The following is a 24629-nucleotide window of genomic DNA, read 5'->3' on the forward strand; positions in this document are numbered from 1 at the left end:
CTAATGTTTTTACAATAGATGGAGCAACGTTGGAAAGCTGGAAAAACGAATAGCACAGGGAAGCCATGAAGCATTCCCAACAGAGGTCCTTTTTCAAGCATGCGCGTTTGTTAAAATGATATTTCGCATGCAAGTGGGAACGAGAAGCGCAGAACATTGTGTCCAAGGGAAACCGACAATCATCTTTTCAAATATAAACCAAATTTTTTTTTACATTTTCAGTTTCTTTTTCCAAAATTTTTGAAAAGTATTTTTGTTGTCACGGTGCAGCTGCACACAAAGGGTTATGACAGGGTGTATGATAAATATCCAAATTGTGAGAAAAAATTAATTAGTAAAATAAGTACATGAGATATAACAAATATCCAATATGAGTTTTGGTTCTTGCTATTTAAGTTCTTAATACTTACACTCAAATACTTACACGTGACAATACAATCGGAACATGAATTTCTACAAACTCTGCCACGCAAGGTCTTTATCGATGAAATATTTTTGCCAAAAAGGAGCACTTATTAAAAATTTTAACGTCCTCGGACGCATACACGCAGCCAATCGAATTGATGCGATAACGCAAACGCAGCAAGTGAAATAAAGAACTAATGCTCGTTGCGCGCGACAGCAATTGGAGCACAGTATTTTTTTACTATCACCAAGTGCCCTTACCGACATCATGTGCGAAAAGGATGCTGTGACCGGGGGGGGGCCCCAGTTGCCGCCTCTTACGCTTTCATCGGCCCACCGTCACTTCCTACCGAGGAAAATATGTAAACAGATATCGAAAGTTTTGTTGTTATCACACACTCATCCACGCGTGTGTATAGGTGTGATTATGTCAGCGCTCAGTGCTTTCGTGGCCGAGCCGAATTTCCGTGGCTCGTGAGTTCATGGGCTGCAAGCGTGGGTGTCCGATTGTTGACAAGCAAAGTTGGAATTGTTGTTCGGAAAACGCGTTCCATTGCAGCCGGCATCCCCGAGGCGTCGGCGCAGAACCACGCTACACATACAACCGAAACGGGACTGGCGGCACTCACCCACGGAAAGCGTTATGTTCCGTGTTGACCCGTTCGGAAAGTTTGTTCATTCGTGATCTAGAGTTTTTCCGGGACGGCCACGCGCCAGACGCGTTTCCCGAAATATGTGAAGTGAAACAGGAGTAAAAAGAGAGCAAAAAGCACCCAACAAAGGAGGAGAACGGAAAAGGTTCAATTAAGTAAGCATACACACTGCGACAGGTGCATCCAAACGTCAAAGCAAATGGCAAACAAATTCAAATATACTGACAGGCTGACTGACAAATAGTTGGTTGGTTGGAGTGAATGGTGAAAATTGTGAATTGTGTTGGAGCGAATGGTGAAAATGGGGCGTTGTGTGGTTGTGATTTCCTGCCCTGCCATGACAGCAGGCCGTGTTCCTTGGATATCTCATCTATAGTTTGTTCCGCTTATTACGAAATGCGTGTTTCGTACCCATCAATAACCAGCTCGTCAGGTCGATTTCGGACAACCAGAATGGAGTCGCCTGGTAGTGTAAAGTAGCACAACAAATAACAGACGGATCTTTCTGCCGTACCCAACATGTTTAAACGGTATGGTTCCGTAGCCGATTCGTTATTTGCGTCTTGCGCCACAGGAAAGGTCACGAGGTAAGACCTGCTGCAAGGATATCTGTCTGTGAAGTGGCACACACTTTCCACGCTCTTCACGCTATTGTTGCTGGGCGGCGATGGTGCGTAATCATGCAGAGTGCGGTTAGTGGTAGTGGTATCTGCGGTCTGCTTGATGTTTGTGGTAAGTTATGGGTTCGCGAACTCGCGGATACGTGCGTGTGTGTGTGGTTGCCGAGCCGAATGATTGCGTGCAGAGGGAGCCCTTACCTAAAGGGAGTTTTTTTCAGTCGAGGAGGTGAGAAAGTTTCCTGGCTACTAGATATTATCAACATTAAGCAATCCGGCAGTCGGCCATGAGCCGCCCCGTTCATGGAAAGGATTAAAAGTGGGCCGGAACGTTGTGAGTTGCATAAAAGTTGGTGTTGTGTTTGCATAAGCATTTTCTACGGGTTCCGTGTGCTTAAAAAAATTCTGTTTTCTTAGTGTTCTAAGTGTCTCATCAACAGAAAAATGATCCCAAATGGTGTGCAGAAAAAGTAAATTTTTTAACTACGTTACGCGTTTCCGGTCACGTCCTGGACCACGTGAAACAGAAGGCATTAAGTGAAAGAAAACGAGAGCGGTATAGAAAGAAAGAAAGCGAGAGTGAGAGAAAAAGCGAGAGATATACGAAGAGAGAAAGAGAAATCGAAACAAACAAAATCAAACGCAAATCGGCGGCCCAATATGGACCCACATCCGCTGCTGCTGGCCAACGAAAACATTCATGACAGTGGCATCATCGAGGACGTGCACCAGGAATCGGAAGACACCGGCAACGAGGATTACGGCGATGAGAGCAACCTCGAGTCGAACCTGCGACGGCGAAAAGGGAAAATTATTTCCTGCGTCGAAAACGGTAAGTTTTGCCGGTGTAAGCCGTCTTGACTTCAATGCTGACGTCATACGCGGGAGGTCCTTCGGTCACGAAAGCTTACAACTTTCTTACGCAAACGGCGGCAGCATCCGCGAAGAAACGCACCACCGAGGACGATGACATAATTTACATTATTGATTCAAGTCTCATCTCCGTTTGGCGTAGCTCGGCTTCCTTCACCTTCGCGATCTGTGTGTGTTGGCCGCGTGTGATAAAGATATCGATTTTCCCGAAATCACCGTTCCGGCAGTCTGGGTTCTCGCGTTCCGTTAGGTTGCGCCTGTTTGTTGTTATGTAACGGCACCGACCGCAGTGTGCCTTTGCGCTGCACTTTGGTCCAACGTACCGTGTAGAATCATTTGCCGACCGCAGCTTTCGCCGGCGCCCTATAGTTATTTCATGTCCTTACAGTTATTTCATGTGTTACACCATCGAAGGTGGCTACGACCACAGACAGTGAAAGACACCGATGTCGAAACTTACTTGTGCTTAAGCGTTGTTGTCACGGTGAAAAATTTTTTGAACCTTATTTTTTCGTTGAAATGACTGTAAACGATAGTGGCTCGGGCGGCTTGAAACCTCCATTCCTGATTATGCTGATTTGATATGCATTGTTTGAGATGTTTAAGTTGAGTTGCCTGTTTCCCGTTTTATAAAATTTAAGAAACAATACTTCGAACTTTATGCTTTACGTTGCGAATGGAACTTTTCAAACATTGTGATATGAGCTGGAAGGAAGCTAAAAATATAACAACGCAATTCACTCGATTCGATTGTTCTGTAGTTGAAGAAAAATGATTCCTAAAAGAACCCAGTTCCGTAATGATAGCAACACCCTCGGGCCGGCTGCTATTCCCCAACGGACGAAAAAAGGACAACCGAAACAGATTGTCGTCCTCACATCGAGGGGTTTAATTTCGGTTCGGTTCGGTTTAATTCCGGGTTTGGTCCATTTTTCACCCACTGTCCGCCAACCCTTGCCTTTTCTCCTCCTCCTTGAAGAGTCATTATGTTAACTGTAGAGAGCCAACGTGAAAAAAAAAACTCAAATATCCATGGACCGCTGGACGGCGTGTTCCCATTACGAGGAACACATAATTATTTGCCTAAAAATATAACGATCGACCGGAGTGATTAGGTGGCCCGGTCCTTCACCCTATCAATGTTAAAACACAAAAAAATCAACAATATACGCACACCACGAAACACGATCATAAATATAAAATGAATGCATTTTTTCATCAAAACAGTAAACATTTTGATAAAAATGTGTTTCCGTATAACGAGTCGTAATTAAATTTTTTTTGTTATTTTTCTGACCAAACAAAACAACGTGTTGCGGACGTGTTACGGCAGAGAATAACACGTTTGTCAAATCATAATGGATTATACAAAAAATCATAAAGAGTTTTTATTCCTTCGGTAAGCTTTTGCACATAATGGAAAGCAACTTGAAGTTAAATGCGATTGTTCACTCCATTTTCTCATGCAAAATTAATAACACTCACGTTTCTTTGCCGGCAATAAGTGTTTACGATTTTGAGTGTGGAAATGTTTTTGAATTGAAATTCACTTCGCCGCTTTTACAAAAAAACCTTTCCGATCAGCTCATCAAAAATTCAAACCAAACGCGTTTCAGTTCGAGCTGGCGCATGGCTGGCTGAGTACTATAAATGGCAGTTTGGAGTGACAAACTGGTGCGCATAAAATTGATTGAGAAATGTTGTCGAGTCATTTTATGGGCCATTGCCACTTTCATTCTACATTTCTATATGACACATAGTACAAAATATACTTTCCGAAATACCAACTGTAAATTGAGAATAAAATATCGAAAATGTTCATATTTTATATAAGTATTCAATTTTAAATTCAAAATATCCAATCGTATACATCGAAAATTTAAAAAAGTTGATTTGCTTTTAAAGCATCCAATTATCGGCTCCGATTCTGATCGATTTTACGTTGAACGTCGATGTACGTCGGAGTAACATTTTTCTACTAATGAACGTTTGTTTTATGCACAAAATTCAACATTGTGGGGAACGAAATTTACGATGTAGCGTAACTTAAAGGCAAATTTAAAAATAATAAAACAATCAAATATAACACTATGTAAAAGAAATTTCGTAGCATTTAAAATTAGTATCGATGCTCGGACTTTAATGGGCCATGGAAACAAAAGTGTCACTCGTTAGACAAACGCCTTAAGCAATGATTCTAGAGCTAAAACACAACCAATGCAACGCCAGAAATAGCAAACTGCCTGGTTGTGGTGTTGGAGTGGCAGCGAATTGCGTGCTGTCAAGGAAATGTCGGGACAAATTGATCATTGATCAAACATTGTATGCATTAGATTTTGAAGCGATTTGAAGTTTTCGGATATCTAGAGAGCTCCTCATCTGTAAGGCCTCACTGTAGGGCAGGGCAATGGAGCAGGCATACGCAAAGCTGATTGTTTGCCGGCATTGTTAAATGTGTACTTTCAACCCGAACGAAGCGTCCTTTATTTTGATTCGTGTAAGTTTCTGGCAATGGTTTGCTGGCATAATTTTATGAATTATAAAATTAATGAATTATTTATAAATGAATACGGCATAATTTTATTTGATGTGAATTCAACATCAAAAATTTTTTATGACATCAACCTATTTTTGATTATTGAAAAAAACCAAATCATCAAAAATACAAATCATTAAATTAAATAGAGTTTAAAATGAGTGATCTAAATAATAAAAGTTACGGTTATATAAATTTGGTGATGAATTTAACATTAAATGTGGCTTGCACGCATATTGAAAAGGAATAGAAAGGATTGAATTCAAAGCGTCTCATTGTTTGTGATATTTGTTGCAAAACTGCCACAGTCTGTTATCTCATTTAGTTATCTGTTTTAGTCAAGTCTGTTAAGTTAAATCAAATTATTTGTATTGTATTTTCATAAACTTAATCATCGACAATCTTGAACAAACTACATGAACTTAATCTAATCGAATAAACTCAATACCGATCCTTGTTGTTGCTAGCAGTAGCAATTGCCTGTGTTCCAAAGATTGATGCAGACGTAGCTGCTTTTCATGTACCATTTTGTGATGGTAAACTGTTGCTGAGATAGAAATACTTTGGCCCACAAAACAACTCTCACATTCACGGGCGAGCTTGATCCATTTTAGTCCAGTTGTTCCGTTTCGGTTATCTAATTAGCTGCTGCCCATCACTGCCAAGGTTTATCGAGCTGTTTTCGGGTGTAGTGCATTCGCAACAAGTACGACCGCCTTCGTCTCAAATCCGTGGCTCGGCTTCAAATTGATTTGTATGAAATAATAATCGCAATTGTGAGTGGATTCAATTTTCCGCCGTGTATGGCGTTCGATGTTAGTTGCTAAGATTTCCACAGACCAACAGGTACGCCAGCAACACGTACCACACTCGTGCCATGAGAATCTGAAATAACCTAAACTGAAAAGGGTATAACGATGGTGCGTACCGCATCAGATGGTATTTCTCAGTCATATTCAACTTACCGCAAAACTTGTTTGACATTATTCCGATCGCGCAACGAGATATTCGATTTTAACTAAAGTTTCGATTCATCATGTAGATTGCGTTCCAGCTCAAAAGATATAGAAAAGATCCTAAGAGGGAACTATACGCATCGCAATACGACCAATCTCAAAGTAAAATGTGGCAACTTTTTATTGCAATTACACCTCAATTTGACAAAATTGTCTACCGTGGTACCGAAATTTTCTCGATTGTGATTTGCTGTAATGGATCTTGATTTTCATACGAAGCTCCATATTCTGCTTTGCTGCAAAAAACAAAATAGCTATTTCTATGTCTGAGGCATAAATAATGATTCTGTTGAAGATTTTTTCCTACTCAGCGAATTTGCCTTCGCTAGTTTTGAACCATTTATCCAAGTGTGATATTAAGTTTATGTTAAAAGAATGTTTATTTATTAAGCCGTCTTTCGTCGTACATGCATTTTGTACAAATTAGGTTGGCGAAAAATACGTTATTTTTGCGTGAATTTCAAAACTTTATTTGAGATGTTTCCGATGATCCGATTTTGCAAAAATATGCATATATGCGTCGAATGTGCACAATTTTGTTGTATTTCCATTCCAACTTTGCGCAAATTCCTTAAACGGTTTGATGGTTGATCTTTAGCTGGTGGGCGATGCTATGATTTCTAACATGCCGATCAGCTTCGATTATTTCTGTAATCTTATCGACATTTTCGACGACGGGTCTGGTTTAAGACAAGCATAAACTGTTTGAAACTGTACGATCGATACTTCACGAGGTATCGGTCAGTAAAGCCATCTACCGAGAAAATAAAGGATTTCTTTTTCCCCAACCTTAAATTAGAAAAAGTAGATGTTGAGACTCTAGAACACCTTTCTACTGAGCAACTTGATTCAGCCGACATTCGCATTTGTTTGCTCGAAGTCAGCAGGGACAAAAAACCCTTGAGCTTTTGTCGTTTTATGTTTCAGTTTTCCAGTAGCTTGGGTCAATATTCGTAGTGTTTCATTAGTTAACTGAGTTTTGATGTTTTTACACACGATAGCTACACAGCATCTAACTGAACAAATTTTCACTATTCTACCTCATTAAATTAATTAATTCTGTTGTTGGTTTTGTCAAATGGTGCTCATAATAAAACAACATATTTGAACAAAATATTGTTAAAATTTAAATTTTTAAGATGTGGCTCGTCCGTTGATCATCCGTCCACGCGGCACTGATTCATCGGTTTCTCGGCTCTGTACGTTCCAAAATTAATAAATAAAAATAAATTCTCTAAGAGGTTTGATGCTGCCAAATACTAAAAAAAACACTCCTCTGCGCCAATCAAGATTCTAATTTTGTGACGATCTGTCGCGACTAAAACGACAATAATCGCTTTGCCACTTCGACCCTCGAAATAATGCAATTGGTCATCCACTGGCCTTTGGTAAGCTTTTCTCCGCATCTCTTACATCTTCGTCCCTCTTTGCAGCTTCCAGATTAATCCGAAGACGTGTGCCTTGCGCCGGACACCTGATGACGCCCCGACGGTTATGGTTGAACAAAATACCGACCCAATGCGATGTGGTGATTGAGTTCCCAGGTAAATAGAATTGGCGCTGGAAAACCTGTGGGCAGCCGGTCAGTGAGGTACAGCCGTTTCTGTATTTCAATTCCAAACAGAAGACACTCCCGATGATGCCCTACGATGGTTGCTGACCAGAATCAAAGCGAACCCACCGGAGGGTTTGGGGCTTTCGGCAATGCTACGAGCGCACGAGAGTACCAAACGAACGGCGTTCTACATCACAGCGCCAATGAATGTGTAAGCAACTTCTTATGACTTGTTCTGTGCATATTTCAAACCCTTCCGAAGGATGCCTTAAAGAAAGGTTTGAAGAAACAGCAGACAATTTAGACCTCATAAATGGGGACCGTCCAAAGGGGGGGCCCAACGGATGCACATAAAACGTGTCTGAACGAAATCGAAATTTTATTGAAACATAGTGCCGTTCAGTTTAATACAACTCCCGATGACACCTGGCACTGTCTTACCCCCTTTTTGCCGTCTTTGTTGCTAGATTATTCAAAGCCGCCGAGGATGCCCGCTTGCCCAAACGGTTACGGCACGATCTTGGCGGAGCACTAAAGGAGTTCACCAAGCGAGAAAGCCATTGCTTCGCCCAAACCAAGGACAGCGAAGGTGCGAACAGCCTTTTCAGCTCGCAAGAACGCCAGTGGCTGGTGTTACAGGTGAGCTCACCTCATCCGTTCCATACTTCCCGAGAGTGTGTCTGCGTGGTGGTCCTGGTGCACGGTGTCACCAGTCCAGGGCTTGCCTTGTGATCGATTTTGTCTTTTCAGTAATCTTTTTCGTTTTCATCACCATCCATCACGCTCTTTTCAATCTATTTCAGGTACTTCAAGGACTGCGCGCTGGCACGGCGGATCTGAAGGCTCTCCAAGGCCGAGCCGAGGTCGAGGAGGGACAGAGTATAGGTAGGTGCTGTGTGGTGGTGCATGGGGAGATGATAAACCGTTACCAGCTCTCTTTCAGCCCGCTGCTGGTAATCCTATCACCATTGCCACGTTCATCATTGTAATCTTTCGCCAGTTGTAATCTGGAGTAAAGTAGCATCTGGACCATAAAACCTTGCTTGTGGCGGTCTTATCCTTATTTGGGTCCAACAATCCCATCGGTCCTTCTGGTGGGGCATACAGAAAAAAAACGTTCCCACTGAAGACGCCAGGAGTCAACAACTTATTTGGGCTCGGCCGCCACTTTCCTGCCACTCGAGCTTTCACGGCGCCCCCGAGTCCCTGGACTGACCTCTGGACAAAACGCGCCGTCAACGTCTAGTGTGTGTGTGTGTTTATTGATCATGCTTTATCGTAATGTCGTACTTGGACGACATGTCAGGAAGATTTTGTTTGCTCAACCTATACGCGGCTTCGTTAGGATGTTGGGATGCTAGTGTCAGTGTTAAAGGGTGCCCTTTGGCCCTTCCGAGCTTAGGTACTCTTCGAGCACAACGCTCTTTAGTTGGAGGGCTCTTATTTGACTTTCCACTCTGTGGCCCACAAACCGCGATACAGGCGTTATTCTCTTTTTGCATTTTTCGCAACATATTAGTATTAGCATAGTATCAATAGCTTCGTTCATTAGTGTTCATCAGCCGAACAGTAACGGTGACGAGCTTTTTCCCACTCGCATGTTGGCAAAGAGTATGTTGCAGTAAAGGGTGATAATGATAATATTCGACCTACTTTCCGCACCCATCCCCCTGTGAGGTGGACGCGCAACAAGCCGAACGTTAAATAGAGCAACCCTGAGCCCATGCAGAGCGCAATAGACAGAAACTATGACGGGAAAAAAATGGAACCGCTCAAAACTGAACAACTTGTTGAACAAGTTTTTGTTTGCAACTAGTCTAGGTGCCTCCAGGGCTCTCACGGTTATCGCAACATCGTTCAAGAACGAAACTGTCCAACAAGCGGCGAGGTAAACGGGAAAACAGACTAATTAGTGCTAATCGATAAAACATTATGACAGCTCGAGCGACACTTTTCTTGGAGACATCGCAGAGACAAAGGGCGTTCGTACCGTTGTGATTAGTGTTTATGGTTTTTACCATCACCCACGAGTGTGTTTTATGGTGTGTCATTGTTATTCGACCTTCTTGAAAGGTGTGTTTTTAGCACGACACATAGACTGTGCCAAAAAGCGACGATTAGATCGAATTCTGTTCTAACGAAAAGAGTCTTTAAGGTTTAAGGTGGTCCATTATCTAGCAGACTCACTGAGAAGCCTAATCCTAATCGTGCAATATGATAAAGAAATCCATAGTTATTACTAGGTCTATACGTTGAGATGTGAACTGTTAAAAAGATGGCTGTACCTGCCGATTGGAACTTCCCAATTTTGCTGTACCTTCATCATTACCTTGTTTTGACATCAGGTAAATGATTTCAGGTCGAAAAATAAATTATTTCGGTGTGCAACCCATCTTTGAAAGGGTTAGACCATGTCAACTTTTGTGCCTGAAAATGACGTTTTGTGGGGATTCTAATTTTTCTGCTCCTCTTGAAGAAAACTGCTTCGGAATCGCACCAACTGCTTGTCGGGACTTGTGTTTGGAAGATCGCAGTGCTTTAAGTGGTTTAAAAAAAATCAAAATGGCGATTTTGGCTTTACAAAAAAAAGTGTCCAAGGACTCCAAAAACGGACTTTCGGATGGGACAGAAAGGTGTGGTGTTTCACAAGCTCCTACAACTTGATGAAAACGTTAATTCCGATCGCTACTGACAACAAATGTTCAATTTGAACCATGCATTGATCGAAAACGACCAAAAAGCCGTTCCTGTTTTCTAAAATGGAGGCGCCTGGTGGCCCGTGGCAACAAGCACCAGGCGCCCCATAAAACAAAACTGTTTCAAGATACTATCAAATCACTTGGATGGGAGCTGCAATCCCTCTCCGCGTTATTCACCAGACTTGGTTCTTTCCGAATATCATTCTTTTTCATCGATGGGACACGTATTGGTTGAGCAGCCCTTTGTTTTTCTACGAGGAACTCGAAATGACCAGAAATTTGATGACTAATTAGTTTACTTAAAAAGTCGAAGAATTCTTTCGTCTGGGAATGCATGATTTAGCAGAAAGATAGGAGAAATGTATAGCTAGCGATGGCACCTACTTTGAATAAAATAGAAAATCGCATTAAAATTTTATAAACATTTTGTGTGTGTTAAAAAAGTTCCGATTCTCAACGTATAGACCTAGTATACAATTGCTCCATCCATTAGTTTAACGGGTACGTGTGCAAAAAATTCTATGTGAATGTGGTGTTATCTTGGGATTTGTGGGCCCGTTTTTAATTCTAGCATACATGGTACATAATACCGCTCCTCCTTTGCACCGTTTCAGTGGCTGCCTGGCAGGAGCTGGGCCTAATAACACAGGTGTTTCCTCTGCACGAAACCACCGCCTTGCAGCATCTCCAGTCAAGCTGGGTACGAAAGATCTTCGCACCGCAACCCCTAGGTAAAGGCCACCATTCAGTGTGTTTATATGAAACTTAAAGCTTTCGGAACATTATATGGAACTGCACCAGAAAGTGGTTCCCAATGTTCCGGACCATCGCAATTGTTCCTAACTAGTCCCGTTTTTTTGTTGCGAGATTCTCCAGACGACATAGCGACATACTTTGGCGTGAAGGTAGCCCTATACTTTGCGTGGCTTGGACACTACACCTGCGCCCTTTGCGTACCGGCCGTACTGGGAACTATCCTGTACGCGGGGCTTTGGGGTCGAGGACAGGTAAGTGTGGTGCGGGACCAGTTTAAAATTAAGCGCCGCACCAAAAATCGATACAATGCTAAAAAGGAAATTACACAAATTACTCGATCGATTGAGGGTTGAGGGTCGAGACAAGGTGCCGTTGAACGGCGGCCTGTTTGACGCGTTTGTTTATCGTCCTGGCAGACGGCGCAGGACATTGGCCACGTCATCTTCTCACTGTTTAACGTTGCGTGGGCGTCGCTGTATCTGGAAGCGTGGCGGCGCTACTCGGTGGAGCTGGCGTTCCGTTGGGGCACCCTCTCGACACCGCCCGAACTACTGGAACCTCCAAGGCCGCTCTACAAGGTGATTACTGGAGTTCCTCCATCGTTTCGGTGTTTCGTTCCGTCTTTCCGCTTAGCGCTTTCATACCGTATGCTGTACTCTCTCTCTCTCTCTCTCGTTCACAGGGGCCACTAGAGGAGAGTTCCGTGACCGGTCGCCTGGAGCCGAGGGAGGCACCGGCCTGGCAAAGGCGAGCCTTCCGTTATCTAGTTAGTTTTCCAATTATTGCGCTCTGCCTGGTGCTGGTGTTTGTTGTGATGTTCCTGATGCTGAGGCTACAGGTACTTAGTTCGCTGCGCGCGCCCCCGGACCCCGACCACGACTCGACCGATCAGACAGCCACCATTCTCCCACTTCCCGAGCGGTACCGGTCCCTCCAACAACAACAACGAACCGAAGTCGGTTTGTCCATGTGCTTTTTATGTCCCTCGCAGTCCCAGTTTGGTTTGTCCCCGACATCCTCACATTTCGGTACAAGGAATTCCGCCAAACAAGGACCATATCAAACAGCTACTAAATCGACACGGAGAAACGCCAACATACACACCCATTACAATTCGTTACTCCTAATTTGCAGGATTGGCTCGATCAACACTTACCATATAGCAGTGCTGGCCTGTGGGAGTGCATGTGCCTTGTGTCTCAGGTCTGAAATTTATGTTTCTCGTACATTCACTACCAAATTTTCCACCCCACTTTGCCCTATCTAACCGATCCTACACAATGCTTCCGATCGTAGCGTACTCCATCCGAATTCCAAACCGTAATTATATGTTGCGCTTATGCTCTCGTTGTTCATATACTCATACGACTATCAAGGTGCAATCGAATCATTACCCATGTGTTTCTGACCGGATCATCATCCTGACCCTGGACGCCAACAGCGTTTAACAGTGGGTCGACAAGATTGTCTTATGTAGACATTGATAAAATATACTTTCTTCCAAAGAGCCATCGTCAGTCCATCTCTTGAGGGAGGGTTTGTACAGTTCGACGATTTGGAAACCTCCGGCAACTGAAGCCAAACTAACTACTAAATGATGCTTCATTGAGCGCATCCAAAATCAATTAAATAGACATGTACAAATCTTGTATATTTCTTAATTTTTATTTTTATGATCGGGAGATATAGTTAAGTGCTTCTTAATGCGTTGAGTGTCACACATGAACTAACTAGAGTAATCTCCGATTGTGCGGAAAAAACCTTGTCAATGAATACTTGACGATTTTTTGTATACACTGCTCGACGATGCTGCTCGACTGCTCGAATTCGTATACGCGTACTTTTTCGAAAAGATGTCGCTATGACGAGGTCGCTACAGACATGTGAAGATTCAAGAGTCTGCAACTTTTGCCAAGAATTTCCCTTTTAGGCAAAGGTCAAACGGTTTGAGTTCTAAAACTTTGTCTTTTGCAAACTGTTGCAATCAAACTCTTTCGAATTTTCAACAGATGTCAGTGTTAATTTTTCTGTATTTCACGAAAGAATGGTCGTAGACAAGCTTAGTAGAGAAACCACTCAAGCGACTCCAAATATACTTGTAACCACGTGAATTTTGATGAGAATTTGAGAATTTACGTCTTAAGGATCTACCAGTTGGCATGTTTCGCTTCGCATACCACACTGCCTTCACGACGCCATGCCAAAGTACCAAGGCTTAGTAGCACAAACAAACAAAAGCTGGCCTCTGGGGCTCCGAAAAGTAAAACACCAATGTTACCGCTCACTGTCGCCACTTCAACCCGCAAATCAAGCGAATCGCGATCCCAGACTGCAGTTTCAATTGCAATCATATTATCATTACCCTGTCTACTATCGCATACCTCTCTCTATCGAACACTCTTTGTCTTCTTACGTTCTTTCTCTGTCTCGGCGCTCTATCCCCCATCCTCTCTCTCTCTCTCTCTCTCTGAATTGTCTCGCTCACTCCATCCTGAACCCGGCGTTCGCTACCCGGCCTGGCCCCCCTCGGTGTCGGTGCCACAGGATTGGTGGGACGCCAAGCTTCCGGAGCAAGGCGTGTTCAGCTGTCTGAGCGTGATACCGAAGGTCCTGCTGGCCGGCGCCATTACACTAATGGACGAAGCGTACTACAAGCTCGCCGTCTGGCTGAACGACAGAGGTAACCGCGTCCGAGAGCGCGTCCCCGAAAGGTGCGCCCCAGTATTGATTCGATTTATTGTTCCCAAACCCCGATTGCTTCCCGCACAGAGAACTACCGGCTGCAGTCGAAGTACGAGAATCATCTCATCGCCAAGGTGGCCCTGTTCCAGTTCGTCAACAGTTTTCTGTCACTATTCTACATCGCCTTCTATCTGCGCGACCAGGACAAGCTCAAGGAGGTGAGGACAGTTCGACATAAAAGTTTGCATTCGCCTCGCTGGGTCTCGTTTCTTGTTTTATGGCTAACTCGTACACCATTCTTCTTACCGCGTCATCTTTGTCACCGGTAGCAACTGGCCGGACTGCTAATTTCGCGTCAAATCATCGGCAACCTGCGGGAGTCGGCGTGGCCCTATCTGGTGGAGCAGTGGCGTCTGGCAAAGTTGAGCTTCAAAATGTGGGGAGCCCTCAGTCCAACGCAGGAAATGCCGCCGGCGATAGGGACGACCTCCAGCAGTGCCGTCTCCACTTCGACGACCGCCGGCGCGTCTGGAACCGATAGCAAGCCGCTGGGCGATGGGAAGGGGACGGCATCGGAGTATGCGGCGCCCAGCAGCACCCCGAAGCGATCGATTGGCCAGGCGGAAATAGAAAGCTCCCTGTACAAGGTAAAAAGTTGGCTTCGGCTGAATCGATTTGATTACTTACGCCCATCGTATGTTGGTGGCGCCCGGCACGATGATACTACCCGGTCGTCAGTCGTGATTAATTTTTCACACCATTCCTCGCCGTGCCGTCCGCTATGGCGCAATATTCGCGTTTGCTTCAATCCTCTGCTTTTTGTGAGGTAAAAATATACCACGCACACCGTTTCGGTTTGGGTTGGCTTAAATAACGTTTTCTTTTTCACATGTTACCAACCCAAGACTAAATCGTGTTAAAGTATTTATTTTTAATCTTGGAATAATGGACTGGGCCCGGTTTGTAGAGAATACGTGTGTACGTTTTGTTTTAAATTGTTGTTCTACTAGGCTGTGTATAAAGTTTTTTGCGTCGATACCAAAAAGCCCTACTACGCGCCTAATTTTTGTTTGGTATGTTGGTACACTCTTCATATGAACGTATGTGAAGTTTCATTTCAATCGGTCACTTACTTTTTTTACAAGCTATTTACTATCGACATGTCACAGTATTTTTTACAGCTGTACGATTCGAACTTTAATTCATGGATTTTTGCCATTATCGAAATGTTCTTCTGACAGGGTGCGTTGCCCTGATGAAAGACGATGTTTTTCTTCTGCAAACCGAGTCTTTTTTCACGAATTTTCGCTTTCAGTTGCTCCAAAATGTTACAAAAATAATCAAAATTTATTGTTTTACCAGTTTGCAAGCAATCCGGTAGCAAAATTCCATTCGCATCCCACAAAACTGATGCTAACAACTTTTTCGGCAATTTCTGGACGAACTCGTTTCGGAACCGAAGAAATAGGTTCAAACAACTCCTTAGACTCTTGTTTTGATTCAGGATCATAGTGATAGACCCAAATCTCATCCATAGTGATGATTCGATGCACAAAATCCACTTTATCCTATCGAAAAAGCTTTAAATGTTGTCAAGAAAGATGCATTCGAATGGCTTTTTAACGAATGCGGCACCAATTTTGCAAACAGCTTTCAGGAACCCAAAACTTCTGTCAAAATATTGGTTATACTGTTCAATAAGTTGGGTAGGTCTTGTACTTAATTTCTATCAGTGATTGGACGATTTTCGAAAACGATATCCTGTATTGTTTTACGATTTCCGATGTTGTGTCTGTTTTTTAACGTTTTTGACATTGATCGTCTTAAAGGCTACTACGACCATGTTTAAACTCAGAATCCCCTCTTTTAATCACCTAATTGAAGGCAGAGAGTCCTTATACATTTTCAATATTCGTTGATAAACCTTTCAAAAATAAAAATGAAATCACTGCACGATACATTGATTTTTTACATTGTAAAAAATACTGTGACACGTCAATACTAAATGGCTTGTAAAATAACAATTAGGTGACCGATTTAAATGAAACTTCACATACGTTCATATGAAAAGTGTACCAATATGACAAAAAAGAAATTTGGCTCGTAGCTGCGCCCTAAGGTATCGAACGTCAAAACTTAATGAACAGCCTAGTATGTTACTTACTTTACTTACTTACTTACTTACTTACTTTATATTTTGTCTGCCTCTTAACTAACGTCTACGACAACTTTCGCACCACAAAATAACTAGGCTGAACATAGCGGGCCCTAACACGATGAACTTCGTTTTTTGCATCGAATCCAATTTTTTCCGACAAAAATGTAATTTCATGAAACCACACTTCTATTTCTTCTTGCAGTACGATGGAACCTTCTCGGACCACTTGGAGATGTTGGTACAAATGGGGTACGTCGTGCTCTTCTCGGCTGCCTTTCCCCTGGCCGGTCTGTGTGCCCTGGCGAACAATCTGTTGGAGATACGATCCGATGCCTTCAAGCTGGCCCACGTCCATCAGGTAATGTCAAGTCTGTCGGATCGTGGGAACTTTGCAAAGTGTACTAATCGCTCTCTCTGTCTATTCTACATGATCTGCAGCGTCCCTTTGGCCAACGGGTGGCAAACATTGGCACCTGGCAGAACGCACTCGGTATGCTCGGGCTGGCGGCCGTCATCGTCAACTGTGCCCTGATCGGGTTGTCCGGCCAGGTGTCCCGCCTGTGGCCTGGCCTAACGTCTACCCAAACGGTGATCCTGATCGTGGCGCTGGAGCATGTCATGCTGGGGCTAAGATCCGCCCTGACGTGGCTTCTGCCCGAGCTGCCTTCGTGGCTAGCGGCCGAAATAGCCCGTGCGGAGCACTGCCGCCGGGAGATGCAGTGCAAGGGGCCATCGCCTCGCCAGACACCGCCATCGCCGCCATCGTCCACTTCCATCTCGCACCACGAGCAGGACTTTAACAGCAATCAAGACATCTTCGACAAAACCGAACAGTCGGTGGGCAGGTAATTGGGACATTACAACTAGTGTACACAAGTTTAGAAGGCAATGCTACGATGCACCGGGGGCACCCTTGGCCCAGCCCCTTATTGCGGTGCACGCACGAGTTTCTAACCGTTAGTTGTTTTGCCTTCTGCCCTGGTTCTAAAAGATTTCACATATCTCCTAGTCACGACAACACCCAAGATAGTGAGCTAGAACGGACCGCGCTAACCAGTGCGACCTCCAAGCTGGACAACCTCAGCACTCAGCAGCAGCAGCAGCAGCAGCTGTCGCTGGCACAACCGCAGCAGCAACCGCAAAAGGATACACAGCATAGCTGTGACAATATGGAGATCTTCGCCATGGACACGCGGGACATTTCGCCAGATTCGCCGATCTCTCAGGTAGTACACAGGGAGGGTGGCCGAAATCCGGTGCCTTCTCGCTCAGTCTCACTCTACCTGGCTCACTCTGTTTGTATCAATCTCTCTAACGCTGTGCGACACATTCTATGTACGGAAATTTCGTTGCTCCTTTTACTAAATCTACAACGTTTGAGTATGTTTCCTAGACTTCATCCTGCTCTATTTGGCAGCTTTGCGAGCCACAGGAAGAGGGACACAATTCTGAAGCTATCGAGCGCTTTCAACAGTTTAAACACAAACTTCAAATTGTATTGCAATGCTCTCTACTACAATAGCCTACTGCGTAACTTTATACCTTTGGATTTTAGTGCTTCTTTGCTTACATCGCGACGGTCATGGCTATTAACAGTATTTGCGGCGCTAAACAACGGAAAGAAAAGTGATACAATTTGCGGTCTTTCAAATCCAATGTGCGTTAGCACTGTAGGGCTTCGAATTCAGTTACAAATCGGAATTGTGTTCCTTTATAGCTACACCTGTACATAGGAAACCAAACCTATCAGTTCCATTCGAAACGACTTCGCAGGCAACAATTTTGATAATAATTCGTTTACTTTTCCTTTGGCCTTAGTTTGCTTTCTAATATTTGTAACTAAAACTAACCCCCTCATCTAGCTATCAGGTCCCTGTGTAAATGCTTACCAAGTACCAACTTATGCCACTCTTACATATTTTCTTCTTCCATCGTTTTCGTTTGTTGTTCCGACCATCCATTAAAAACTGCTACAAAAACACCTGAATGACCCCCGCCGTTAAAATCAAATTCAACCGACTAACCGTTGGATACACTATATAATTACGATAATTTGTTTAACCCAATTCTAACAAACAAACTCGGAAATCCCTATCCAGACAAGCACAGTATTATTACGACCTCTCCAAGACTCTCCTCTTAGTGGTCAGTCAGCACAAACCGTTGCATTAGACTCAACACAAACGAGCTCAGGGTATGATATCGAAAACTTTCTAACAACACACTCTTCACTCTTCATTGCTGCAACTGTTGTCTATTGTTACTGTTGTCTGTTTCGCTGTGCGCGTGTGTGTGTGTGTTTGTAGTTTGTTTTCTCGTGTGTTCAAGCGCGTATTACCATTGTTTGCTTTTATTGCATTGGCTTCGTCTATTCGGTTTTATGTACGCTTCATTTGTGCCTCACCAGTGAGGTTCGAATTTTATTTATGAAACCCATTTATGGTACATTCGTATTCGCAAATTGTATTTTCGTTTACTCGCATGCACGATGCGGTGTGCTGGGTCTGGGTCTTGACCGGTGTATCCACTACGACGTTGGCCGATGGTACCACCACCGAGCAGATCGGCTCGAGTCAGTCGCTAGTGTACCGAGGCGGGAAACATTCAAAACGACCGGTGATTTGGCCCGATTGGATCACCAGCAGTGTGGAGCGGATACGGAACGGCCGAAAGAATGCCCCAATCCAGTGCACTTCCCCCCAAATCACTCGCGTCCGCCGAAGGTTTGTTGCATTCCAAGGCCGGCTCCGACCAATTCGTTGTGCCAGGCCAGGCGAATATCTCGGCTGACACCAAAAGCACCCGAGCACCCGACCTACCCCGCGATACCGGGTGTCCTTTCCACACGCTCACACCACGCTTTTGGCCGTGCGCGATTCCTTTGCTTGATGAGGCCCCGAAACAGAGCGCCCGGGGGAATGCATCGCCTACTGCACGCCGCCGCAAATGGAACGAATGCACAACGGGTTGCTGCGTCCATCATAGTAGCCTTGCAGCGTGCTTCCTGTTTCGCCTTACCATTCGTGTGCATCTGTTGCCTGTTTGTAGTGCCTACTTCGTGCCTTCGTTTTGTTTGCCGCGTAGCATATTCTTTAGCCTTCTGAACTTTGCGAACTTTGCAGTGCGCTTTACACACACGTTTTTTCTCGATCTATTTCTCTTTCTTGAACGTTATTTTTCTCTCCTTTTCGCTAACCAACGCTAACGAAAACCAAACCAAAACCAAAACCAAACAAAACAAAAAACAATCCACCATTCACGTACCAAATAGTGCATGTGTAAAGCAGCCAAGCATTACGCTCGCCGACATTCCGCCCTTTCGAGGACAGACGATGAAGCACAGCTGTAGTATTTACGATAAGCGAAGCATCAACCTTGGGTACGGTTTGTTCAACATAACGGTTTGTTCTCTTCCCCCCCTAGCTGTATGTGTGTGCATGTCTCTGCATTGGATGGTACTTTCTTCACGGTGATTGGCTTACCCCTTATCTTATCACACCGTTTGGTGGAGCATCGGAACGATTTGTCGGCGGCTCTAGGCTGCTGTCCTTTCTACACACTCAAAATTCAATTCCTCTTCAACCTTTCGGTAGCTCCACGCGCTTTCGTCTCAAATCTGGCTAATGATATGTTTGAAAACACATTCAAAATACTTTCTACTTCCTTCCGCTTTCTAGACACTAGACTAAGCTAGCATCAAACCCCCGAAATCCCAAACACGAATGTCCAAAAAGAACCACTCCCTCTAGAATCCTTTACTCCCCGCTACACTACCCCTTTAGCGATCGATTGCGATGGTCCGGAACGGAGCCTTTCGGTTCTAATTCTGTCTGTGTTCTGTGTTCGATATTTTGGTGCGACCCCAACAGTGAACCCTCGCAAGGCATCCGCGTCGCCTCGAAACCGATACAAATACCAGAGATTCCACCGTTCCACCGCAAGCAGGCACACTCGACGATGCACTCGCCCGTCGGCAGCCAGAGCCCGCAGGCCATCCAGATGCCACCGTCCGCCAACCCGTCACCGCCGCGGATTGCCGAAATACCACCGTTCCGGCCGCGGCAGCGCTCCAAGGAGTGGATGCCCAACATTGAGGTGGGTCGCCTGAAGGTTAGTGCCAACGCGCCCCACGGCCAGTCGTTTGCTAATCGTGTGAATTCTTGTTTTTTCTTCATTGTTCTATTGCCGATTTTTCCCACCCAACCCAACGGTTGTCCTTTGCTTCATTCATTCACCGGTTTTGTCCATTGCGTAACGCCACCTTCCGACGATCGCCTTCCGATCGATCGCGACCGTCGCGACATTGGTGTACTTGATTTTGTGTTTCAAAATTCCACACATATATCCGGGGGCATCCTTTGCTGATCGATCGGCATCGGACCGCGCGCGCGGTGAATCACATTTTTCCGCGCCATCATCCAACCAACAACACCATTCCTGCGAGACATTTGTACTTGTTTTTCCTATGATTTCACGTGCGCGCGTGTGTGCGCGGGTACATTTTGTTGCACTTTTGCGGCCGTGGCGCGTCCGGGCACAACCCGCTTAGCACACCGAGCACCATCTCACGATTGGCCCGAGCGGAGGGGCCGAGTGGGCCAAACGCCTGAAGGCGGCCGATCCTTCCATCATTCACAGAAGTACTGATTGCATTGTAGCGAAGGTTGGTAGCGTGTGTGTCCTTTCCTTTCTATTTGTGTGTGATGCGAATCAGGATTCGCAACGAGTCCTATTGCTGTTGCTCACCATAAAATACTCACCACTTTTGCTGTTACTGCCGCCTCCGCCGCCGCTACTGTTGTTCAAGCAACGCGGCTCCCCAAGAGCCACAAACCCAACGCCCGACGGTTCGAAAGAAAGCAAAACTGTCCCGTTTAGCCCCGGATCGGATCCCGGAAATTGTTCCATTCGTATGGTTTGTGGTCCCAGATTGGAAAACTGAAATGAATGCGATTTGCGGGGTCTAGTTGGAGGTTTTGCTTTCTCAACAACGGTTCCTACGCGAATATGTAGAGTTTGGGAAGCTGATTTGCTGTGTATCTAACTTAGCTGCTCCTCCTCTCTAGTGCATCGGTTCATATTCGTTCCGGGCTATTTCAAAGCGCAAAGTTCCTAGAAGAGTAAATTCGATGTACATTTATTTAAAGCTGTAGATACGCATAAATATAGTTTGATGGCCATTGACGTGCAAGATCACACCATTCGAAAGGTTACGATAGCCGCAAGAACAAGATGAAAGCTGTAGAGCGATACGAAAAAAAAACATTTCTCAAATATACAGCAGAACAAATGCAAAAAAGAGGCAAATAACGTTAAAAAATAGCATCATTCCTTTTAGTGAACTAATTCCGTGCTGAAGAGCTTTAACCATTTGTGTATCCTGTAAGGTGTAATGGAACAGTTTGGTAAATGCCTCCGGTTCAAAGCAGACAAAAAAAACACTTGGTGTAAACTCCTGGCAGCATATTCATAATATCGTTGGGTGCACATAACGCCTTGGAATGGACTTTAACACAGCAAATGTGGATTCAGCTTGACGCCACCGCAATCAAACATTACCATTGTGTTCGTTTTTATTGTTTTTCGCCTAGTTTTCGTTGCGTTGGCAGCATGAATGTCTGGCCAGTCGATTGAAATGAGTAGCAATTCCTATATATTGTATTTATCAGAATGAATCATTTCAATATAGTCGTGTGGTGAAAACAAAAGTTTATGTTAATAGCACTCATTACGCCAGTAACTCAAAATATCCTCACCTAATTGTTCCGTTTTCTGTGCACTTTGTGTTTACAGTTTGTCTTTTTCGTTTAACTTTCCCAACATAATATTCTTTTCGGTTTGTTTCGTATTTTTGTGTTTAACAATCACATCGTACAATGGGATCACGATCTTCGATCAATCTTCAATGTTGTGCCATTGGTTCAGGTGCTGTGTAGATATTTTGGTAACATATATGTAGAGGATCTATCAGTGTACCCTATAAATGTTACCTTCACGCAAGCTCAAAACCGTATAACCGTATATTAGAACTTTAGTATTCGCTGATGCTACAAAAAATCTATGTTTCCTTCTGCATTCATTCGCTCGTTGATGGTCACTGTTAGGTGTGTGGTAGAATGGTTGCAAGCGTGTGGAATCAAACCGTGGTATGCTACGTCTCATTACAGCAACAGGAGCTGGCGACCGGCTCAGATTCGGAGCTACTGAAACCAGCGCCATCGTGGACGAATGTAGCCATCAAACCCAACGAGCCGCAGCCTGGCACCAGCAACAGCGCGCCGTCGGTAAAGGCTCCCACCGAAGAAGAAGCGAAAGGTAAGGATCACCGATAAGAACACACCACGCCGAGTCTTGATTCAAAAACTCTTTTCCTAAACTCAGCCGCCGAACTGGCGGCCAAGAAGTCACGGTTGAAGCAAAGCCTAGTGAAACGCGCTCGATCGGTGGCAATCTTTTCACTAAAACTGAAGGAGCAACGAGCTAAGCGAGCGGAAAAAATGGCTCTCGAAGCATTGGTGAGCGGGGTTTGTGGGACAACTTTGAAAAAGAGCGTAATAACTTATTCCTTCGGCGTTTTACAGGAGGCCCTTCCAGCGCCGCCACCCGGTGGAGAACTTTCGCTCATACCAATCGAGCAGCTCATTCAGGTGGACGACGTGCTGAGCCAACGCAATCACGGAAGCGGTTCTGGCCACAATAACGGCCACACCTAAAGCATCCTGCAGCAAACCAAATTTACCCAATCAGCATTATTTTACAAATATACGTTGTTACCGATACAAACTGACTGGCAAAGGGCAGTGTGGTATCCTTTCATCCCTTTAAATAGTGTTCTATCGAGTCTACAATGTTGCAAAGCATGCTTAGTAAAGTAAAGTTGCTTTAAGTGAACTCCGCCGGATGGTTTAGTTTGGATTGCAAAAACAAACATTACAACGATAAACTACACGTCAACGAGAAACGACAAAGAACCATTCTCCACAATTATAGGGACTATTGGCCAACATTGTTTTGCTAATATATTTTTAACACTTCACCCAAGCTAATTGAAGCGATGAATACGCAACTCATAGTTTCGAATGGCGTGTAGCTGGGATACACACAAAATACAAGACAATATTTAAGCTAACGTAGAAAATGTTTAATTTCTTTTCTAATTTTGATCTTTCTTTAACTTAGCGACATAGAAAATGTTGGGTTACTGTAAAAGCATACGCTTCGAGGAATCAATACAATCGCCAAATGACAAGATCCAATGCAAAATCAGTGAGTTTAGTTTATTTCCGCACTAAAGCGGTATATTATTTCATTTGATAAAGCAGCTTGATGCTTATATTTTTTTACGGCGAGAAAAATAGCTTTAATAATTAGAGAGTGTCCAGCCATTTGAGTGCAAAAGTAACTTCAATCATTAGTGTACAATTATTAAAGTTAAGATCACTGACAGTTTTACATTTAACGCGCTGAATTACCTGAATTGCTTTGCTGCAAGACTTTAATCTATTTTAAACTTAAATAAATCCAAAAAAACCAGACACTCACACACACACTCAGAATTCCGTCGCGTCAATTAGGAACATGGATCCCGTCCGAATGCTTATGGTCGGGTTAGACATTAAGCAGACGAAGTTTTAGCCGCCTATTCCTAAGCTTTTATGCCAGCGCAATAGAAAAGCAAGAGCAAAAGCAAGTGTATGTAGTTTTCGTCCCGGAGAAGTAACCCATAAAAACCGCTTCACTACTTCCGGCCTTAAGGCCGGCCAACAAAGCAATGCACTTTCATGCACCAAACAACAGACAAAACCAAATCTGGTGCATCTTGGCCGCAGCGCATCCAGATGTGGAGATTCGTCCCAAACCCATTCGTTGAACCCCTCTTTCACACTTTCTCTTCACCGTATTAGGTGCATCGTAAAACCGAGCTGCAGTGCAGCGGGACGATTATCGTAACATGTAAGCGAACCCAAAACCAAAACCCTTAGTGAAGAATTTTACAAATTCTAAATTACCAGTTAGCTGTAAAATATTAAAAGCAAACGCCGTTTGTACAGTTGAAACTTGCTATATTGTTGTGCCACCCGCAAACGCATTAGGGATGCCTGTTGTAGTGTCGTTGTGTTTTTAATAGCATATTAAGATCCAGTTCGATTAGACAGAGGATGGGAAGACGTTGGCGAAACTCTTCTTTTCCCATGAAGAAAGCAATTTTAAACAAGCAAAATCAGTCAAACGCTGGCCGGCTGGCTACTCGGCTTTGGCTGGCTCATTCCCAACTGGTTCGCTATTGAAAAGTGTGAATGTAGGAAGGCAAGGTGCGCTAAGAAGCAAAACACAAACAACAGAAACAAACAATGCAACGAAATAGAAAAAAAGGTCAAACCGAGAGGAAGAAAGTCAATAAAGCTAACGCGGAACAGTGATCTTAAACCATGTTAATGTTTCTTGAAATCGCCCCGGTGTTGCTGAGTATCCTTTTTCTTCACAATTCTAGTTGACCCAAACTGATGACAAATGAGCATTAAACTGAAAAGGTTAAAATTACACTATAACGAGGTAAGATGAGTTAAATCAACACGCGGCTGCCTCGCTGTTCGCTATTAAACTCCGTTATGCATCATAAAAGCAGCAACAATAAATCAGCATCAAATCTAGCGAACCGCTTCTGACATGGTCTTGCAA

General features: G+C 44.1%; 1 protein-coding gene across 1 annotated transcript; it reads left to right on the forward strand.

The window, feature by feature from the left end:
- Positions 1–1091: 1091 nt before the first annotated feature.
- LOC128271607 (anoctamin-8) lies at positions 1092–22663 on the forward strand. Its single transcript, XM_053009199.1, has 23 exons — positions 1092–1213; positions 2116–2507; positions 7534–7644; positions 7725–7866; positions 8123–8294; positions 8459–8540; positions 10969–11085; positions 11231–11361; positions 11527–11688; positions 11793–11948; positions 13655–13790; positions 13880–14010; positions 14122–14439; positions 16153–16308; positions 16389–16795; positions 16942–17176; positions 18050–18144; positions 19222–19329; positions 19820–20045; positions 20500–20613; positions 22118–22265; positions 22332–22465; positions 22532–22663. The coding sequence occupies exons 2-23, from the start codon at positions 2336–2338 to the stop codon at positions 22661–22663; spliced, it is 3585 nt and encodes a 1194-aa protein (XP_052865159.1). The 5' UTR covers positions 1092–1213; positions 2116–2335.
- The last annotated feature ends 1966 nt before the right edge of the window (positions 22664–24629 follow it).

The sequence above is a fragment of the Anopheles cruzii genome, chromosome 3 (genome assembly GCF_943734635.1).
Source record: "Anopheles cruzii chromosome 3, idAnoCruzAS_RS32_06, whole genome shotgun sequence".
In the NCBI taxonomy this organism is placed as follows: domain Eukaryota; kingdom Metazoa; phylum Arthropoda; class Insecta; order Diptera; family Culicidae; genus Anopheles; species Anopheles cruzii.

Coding starts and splice junctions, on each gene's coding strand:
- LOC128271607 (XM_053009199.1), top strand. CDS start 2,336: ATGGACCCACATCCGCTGCTGCTGGCCAACGAAAACATTCATGACAGT. Junction 17,177..18,049: donor CAGATTCGCCGATCTCTCAG/GTAGTACACAGG, acceptor ATCCCTATCCAG/ACAAGCACAGTATTATTACG. Junction 19,330..19,819: donor AAGCGAAGCATCAACCTTGG/GTACGGTTTGTT, acceptor CGACCCCAACAG/TGAACCCTCGCAAGGCATCC.